The sequence below is a fragment of the Echinops telfairi genome, unplaced genomic scaffold (assembly GCF_000313985.2).
Source record: "Echinops telfairi isolate 266 unplaced genomic scaffold, ASM31398v2 ScPeMD7_60;HRSCAF=208, whole genome shotgun sequence".
NCBI lineage: Eukaryota > Metazoa > Chordata > Mammalia > Afrosoricida > Tenrecidae > Echinops > Echinops telfairi.
The window spans coordinates 45,499,009-45,505,068 of NW_022103958.1; the positions used below are offsets into that span (position 1 = coordinate 45,499,009).

Genomic DNA, 6,060 nt, shown 5'->3' on the forward strand with positions numbered 1-6,060 from the left:
AAAGGAGAAATGTAAAATAAAGAAATGGATGCATTTGCTGTACTCTTCTCTTCGCAGATTACACCAATGCATCAACTTATAAAGAACTAACTTTCGCAACACTGAAAATATTCCAATGAAAGGAACATAAATGGGATTCTGGAAATGCTTGACAGTGGTTAGGGGAAGATCCTAAACCTTCTAACTCTGAATTACATATTTTGTTGGTCATTTACATCATTGAGTGGCATGCAGTGGGAAAAAAAACACCAGCTATGAGACAGATCAACGAGACACAGGTGACAGAATTCATCCTCCAGGGACTCTCTGATGACCCCCACACCCAGAAACTGCTCTTTGTCTTATTTCTGTTTGTCTACCTGGTCACTGTGCTTGGAAATCTGCTTCTCATGTCCCTTGTTTGGCTCGACTCCCGTCTTCACACGCCCATGTATTTTTTTCTCTGCAACTTGTCTCTGGCAGACCTCTGTTTCTCCACCATCACTGTCCCTCAGGCCCTCGTTCACCTGCTGTCCAGGAAGAAGACCATTTCATTCCAACGTTGTGCAGCTCAGCTTCTACTCTTCCTCATTTTGGGTGGGACACAATGTGCCCTTCTGGCAGTGATGTCCTACGATCGATACGTGGCCATCTGCAATCCTTTGCATTACTCCAACATCATGACCTGGAGGGTGTGTGTCCAGCTAGCCACAGGGTCATGGACCAGCGGCCTTCTTGTGTCTATTGTGGACACCACCTTCACACTGCGGTTACCCTACCGAGGCAGCAACACCATTGCTCATTTCTTTTGTGAGGCCCCTGCCCTGTTGGTCCTCGCCTCCACCGACACCCACACTTCAGAGATGGCCATTTTTCTGATGGGGGTCGTGATTCTCCTCATACCTGTTTCCTTAATTTTGGTCTCCTATGGCAACATTATAGTGACTGTGATTAGGATGAGGTCAGCTGCTGGGAGGCTGAAGGCTTTCTCTACCTGTGGCTCCCACCTCATGGTTGTCATCCTGTTTTATGGGTCAGCAATTATCACGTACATGACCCCAAAGTCTTCCAAAGAGCAGGGAAAACTAGTGTCTGTGTTCTATTTAGTGGTAACTCCAATGCTTAACCCCCTCATCTACAGCCTGAGGAACAAGGATGTGAAGGGGGCTCTGAGAAAAGTAGCCACAAGGAATTTCCTGTGCAAACTTGGGTTCAACCTCTGAGAGTGAATGAAGAGATCCTGCTGCTGCCTATTTGTCTAAGGCTTGATGAGTGAGCAGTTGTCTTCCTTTTGAGTCTGTGGTGAAATTCTCATTTTTGCATCTAGTCCTGCATCCACCCTCCATTTTTCATTCCAGACTTCCATTGTATGGGAGGACAATGACTTGTGGAGCAAGAAGAAGGGATGTTTGCTTTGCTCCTGCTTGGCTTTTGGCATCAAAGGATTAGAACATCTCTATCTGGACAAGACTCATAGTCTATCAACCCTGGAAACCAGATAATCGACCTTTTCACTTTTGTTGTATAGTTTCATGTATCTAATTCCGTTCCCCCTCCAGCCCCTCTGTTGCCTGGAGTTTCTGGAACTCTGCATCATCAAGGCTCCCAAAGGAACACGCATTGTTGGGTTAGGTGCTGTTGGGTTGATTCGGACGCACAGCGACCCACTGGGACAGAGCAGAAGGGCTCATGGGGTTTCAAAGGCTGCACTCTTTAAGGAAGTGGATAGCCAGGGTGAGGGGTGGTGTTTCCTGTGAAGGTTCTGAATGGCTTTGAACCACCATCCTTTTGGTTAGCAGCTGAATCCTTGACTTGTGCCACCAGTGCCCCATTAACCAGCAATCACTTACTGTGGACTAGATAGGATTTGTGTGTATGTGTGTGCTTGATGTGGGTACCGTAGAACCTGATTATAATGAAGTAGACTTTGCCTGTCTCTTGCCGATCGTACTTGCTACGTGCTGTTGTCGCCGAGCTTTTCTTCCTCAGAATGAACTAAGAAGTTCCTCCCGAGTGGCCAGTCGCAATAACAGAGATAGTCAGACACATACAAGGCTGAGCGGTAGTTTATTCAGCAGAGATACGCTTCAAGAGTGCGAAGCAGGTCCCCCCACAATTTGAAGAAGACCTTGTCTGAGGACAAGGACCGATTTTATGGAGGACTGCTTACAGAGTTCCACTGGCTAGTTTACGTCGCTGACGTATTACTAGGAGCCTTGGTGGCGCAGTGGTTCGAGCACTTAGCTGCTAATCACAACATTGGTTATTGGGGCACAGCAGCCACTCTCTCCGAGCAAGAGGCGGCAGTCTTTGTATTCTGAGAAAACGCGCGAGCTTGCAAATCTCTGAGGGCCATTCTACTCTGGCATGCAGGGCTGCTGTGAGTTCGAAGGGACTGGAGGAGAGGGGGTGGTATTTATCAATCCTCGGGTCCTTTTTCTTTTCTTGCTGATTTATTTTTTTCTCACAAATGGTTCATGAGGAAATGGGAGCGTTATATATAATCCAGAAGACAGGGGGAGAAAGAGAAGCAGACAACGCTGGACACATTTTAGAAGTAAAGGTCTAAAAAGAAGCCTTTTATGTCTGATCACCTCCATTTTTCAAATGAAGTAGAATTTGTTGTTGTTGTTTGGAAGTGGGAAAGGAGTGGCACAGGTGAGAATGACAGACGTTTGGGACTTTACCTGACAAGAACAGGAGATGACCTAGTATATTTGTTTTCTGTTGTAAAAATTACCACAAACCTTCGCACTTCCCCCAACATAGATTTATTATCTTAGCGTTCTAGATATCAGAAATCCACAATCACTTCACTTGCTACAATCAAGGTCTCGACAGACCTGCACGCCATCTGGAGGCTCTAGATCTGTGGTTCTCAACCTTCCTAATGCCATGACCCTTTCATACAGCTCCTCATGTTGTGGGGACCCCCACCCATAACATTATTTTCATTGCTACTTCATAACTGTAAGTTTGCTACTGTTATGAATCGGGCGACCCCAGTGGAAGGGCTATTCAGCCGCCAAAGGGGTCGCGAACCATAGGTAGGGAACTGCTGCTCTAGAGGGAATTATTCATTATTTTGTTTTTCCAACTTCTAAGTTCATGGTTTAACGTCCATCTTCCAAGTCAGTAATGTTGCCCCTTCTCTTTTCCTGTCTTATCTCTGCTTCCATCTTTACACTTTTTCTCTGTCATTAGACTTCTTGGACCTTCTTTTTATAAGGGCCTGTGTGAAAGTGCTGGCAGAAGGTCCTTATCTGAAGCACACCTGCAAAGTACTTTCCCTTGCCAAGCAGCATACTCCTAGGTCGTGGAGCTCAGCAGTGGAGCCGAGGAGCTGTGGAGCTCAGAGGTCTTTGGTGGTGGGTACTCTTCAGCCTACACACCCATGCTCAGTAAACTCAAAGTGGAGGAACGATTCAAGCTGTCTAAATTTTATAATGGTGCCAATCTACTTAATTGTATGACTGTCATTATGCAAACAGAACCCTACGAGTTGGTTACCTTTTCATTGATCAATTCCTATGGTGACTACTTTTAGAGGGGATTGTCATCTGGGACCTTTACTACTTCAGAGGAAAGGGGCACTTTGTGAAGGAGATTAAACTTGTTCTGACAGGTTCATGCCAAACTCTGGGAAAAGTCCTAAAAAGAGACTATTGTGTTGGTTTTTTGATGTGCAACCTTGAAAAAGAAGAGGTTTCATTTAATCAAAATGGAATTACAGAAAAAAATATAGACAATAAAGAATGCTGGGATTATTTACAGCAGCTTCTCATAATCTGCCCACTTATGAGAATGGGATGTTCTGTAGACTATTTCTGTCAAGGAACTCTTATATCCCAAGTAAATAGTTTGAGATGAAGGCAATCATCAGCATAGAGTTTTCTTTCTCCATATAAGGCACAAACTAATATGGTAGCAAACAAAGAAGCCATCAGTTGCTGGCCCTTTAATCATGTGGTACTTGATGAATCACTGGAGTTTTTAAATGTCTTTTATGATCTCTCTTTCTTACTGGAATATAAACAGCATAAGGCATGGAATTTGCTTTTTTCACTAATGTATTCAGGGCCCAGGACAGTGCCAGACACATGCTGGTTGCTGAATAAATTATTTGTTGAAAATAAAAGATATAATGAATGAAAATAAAATACTAAAAAATCATTACTTTAATTACCTTGTGTACAAAGAGATACCGGAAATTTGCTGTTAGAATATTTGGACAAACAGAGCCATACAAAGCATATTAAAAAATAAATGGTGTGGAGAAGTTCAAGAGAGTTTAAAATGAATTTCAAACGGCAGGTGATAGGTAAGGTATGTATCGCCCTTCAGATATCTTCCCAATCAGTGAAAACTAACAGCATCCTTGGATTTTCTGTTCTTACAATCCCAAAGAATATTGGCCCACTATTATTCTTTCTTGGTTCACTTTTGTCCTTTAATTCAGAAACAAATTCCAACAGAAAGTCTCAAACTCAGCATGTATACTGTGGCTCTTGGGAAGTGTACAGATCAAAAATCCATTTTGGAATTCCGTTTCCTTTCCTTTTGTCCTTGCATTCTGCTGCTTCCATTTCAACCTAAGTTGGTCTTAGTTTCTGAAAGCCCAGAGTCCTGTGAATGACCCGTTTCAATGCAGCCTTGACTTCACTGTTCCTTAAGCTGTAGATGATGGGGTTCAACATGGGAGTCACCACAGTGTAGGAGAGCGAGAGCATTTTCTTGCTCTCGGGAGAGGCGCTTGACCGTGGACGGAAGTACGTGAGGATGGCAGTGCTGTAGAAGAGGGAGACAACCAAGAGGTGGGAGGAACATGTGGAGAAGGCTTTGCGTTTCCCCTCCGCTGAGGGCATCCTGAATATCGTAGAGAGGATACGGACATAGGACCCCAGGATCAGTAAGAAAGGGAAGAGGATAAATAAGACAGTAGCTGTCAGAGCCTCCAGTTCAAACAGAGAGGTATCAGCACAGACCAAGGCAATGACAGGGGGGCTATCACAGAAGAAGTGGTTCACCCTGTTGGGGCCACAAAATGGGAAGCTGAAAATCCATGTCGTCTGTACAGTGGCCACTGGAAAACCTGAGAACCAGGAAGCAGCTGCCAGCTGGAAACAGGCCCTGTGGTCCATGATGAGTGGGTACCGTAAAGGGTCACAGATGGCCACATAGCGGTCATATGCCATTGTGGCCAGGAGGCAGCACTCAGCAGCCCCAAAGAAGAAGAAGAAATACATTTGAGTGGCACAGCCTAGAAAAGAGATGGTTGTGTCCTGCATGACCAGGGTCCCCAGCATCTTGGGCACAATGACCAAATTGAAACCTATCTCCAGGAAGGACAAGTTTCTGAGGAAGAAGTACATGGGACTTTTAAGAGCAGAGTCAGCTGTAGTGACCAAGATAATGAGGACATTTCCCATTAAGGTAATCAGGTAAATGGCCAAAAAAAGGAGAAAGAGTAAAGCCTGGAGCTCAGAGGACAGGGTTGAGAAGCTCACAAGAACAAACTCACTGACAATTGTCCAATTTCCCCACATTCTTTGGCCCAAGATTTCATTAAGCATTCAAAGCCCAGGGGAATGGGGGCGGTGTCTGTATATTTTCTAGACTCCTCTCATGTCCTGGTTCCAGGTTTGCAGTGGTCTCAATGTTGGACTACTAGCCCTAAGGCAGTGAGTTGAACGGACCCCCTTTCTATGGGCTCCTGCAAAGATTCTAGCCTCAGACACCTGATGGAGCAGTCTCCCCTGCCCTAGAGGTTCATGATGAGTGGGAATGGGTGAGGGCAGTGGGTTTGGTTGTTTTGTATTATGTCCTTTGAAAGGGAGCATCCCGTGGACTTCTTCTCCACCTTTCTTGTTCTAATTGTTGATGATCGAGCCATTGTGTCCTCCAAAATACAAAAACAAAAAGATGAAACAAAAACAGATCACTGGGTTCACAATCTGAGGGAACAATGCGAAGATTTTTTTTAGACTGAACTGAGACATACCATATCGGGCTAGTCTGACCTTTTTTCTGCTTTATCAAAAATGGACACAACTACAGCTACACATTTGTACACCTATAGCT

At 44.6% G+C, this 6,060-nt stretch overlaps 2 protein-coding genes across 2 annotated transcripts; one reads left to right on the forward strand and one right to left on the reverse strand.

The window, feature by feature from the left end:
• Positions 1-254: 254 nt before the first annotated feature.
• LOC101649789 (olfactory receptor 2D2) lies at positions 255-1,202 on the forward strand. The gene has a single exon (XM_004716435.1). The coding sequence runs from the start codon at positions 255-257 to the stop codon at positions 1,200-1,202; it is 948 nt and encodes a 315-aa protein (XP_004716492.1).
• A 3,369-nt stretch (positions 1,203-4,571) lies between these two features.
• On the reverse strand, positions 4,572-5,525 carry LOC101663685 (olfactory receptor 10A4). Its single transcript, XM_004716403.2, has one exon. The coding sequence runs from the start codon at positions 5,523-5,525 to the stop codon at positions 4,572-4,574; it is 954 nt and encodes a 317-aa protein (XP_004716460.1).
• Positions 5,526-6,060: the final 535 nt, after the last annotated feature.

Coding starts and splice junctions, on each gene's coding strand:
- LOC101649789 (XM_004716435.1), top strand. CDS start 255: ATGAGACAGATCAACGAGACACAGGTGACAGAATTCATCCTCCAGGGA.
- LOC101663685 (XM_004716403.2), bottom strand. CDS start 5,525: ATGTGGGGAAATTGGACAATTGTCAGTGAGTTTGTTCTTGTGAGCTTC.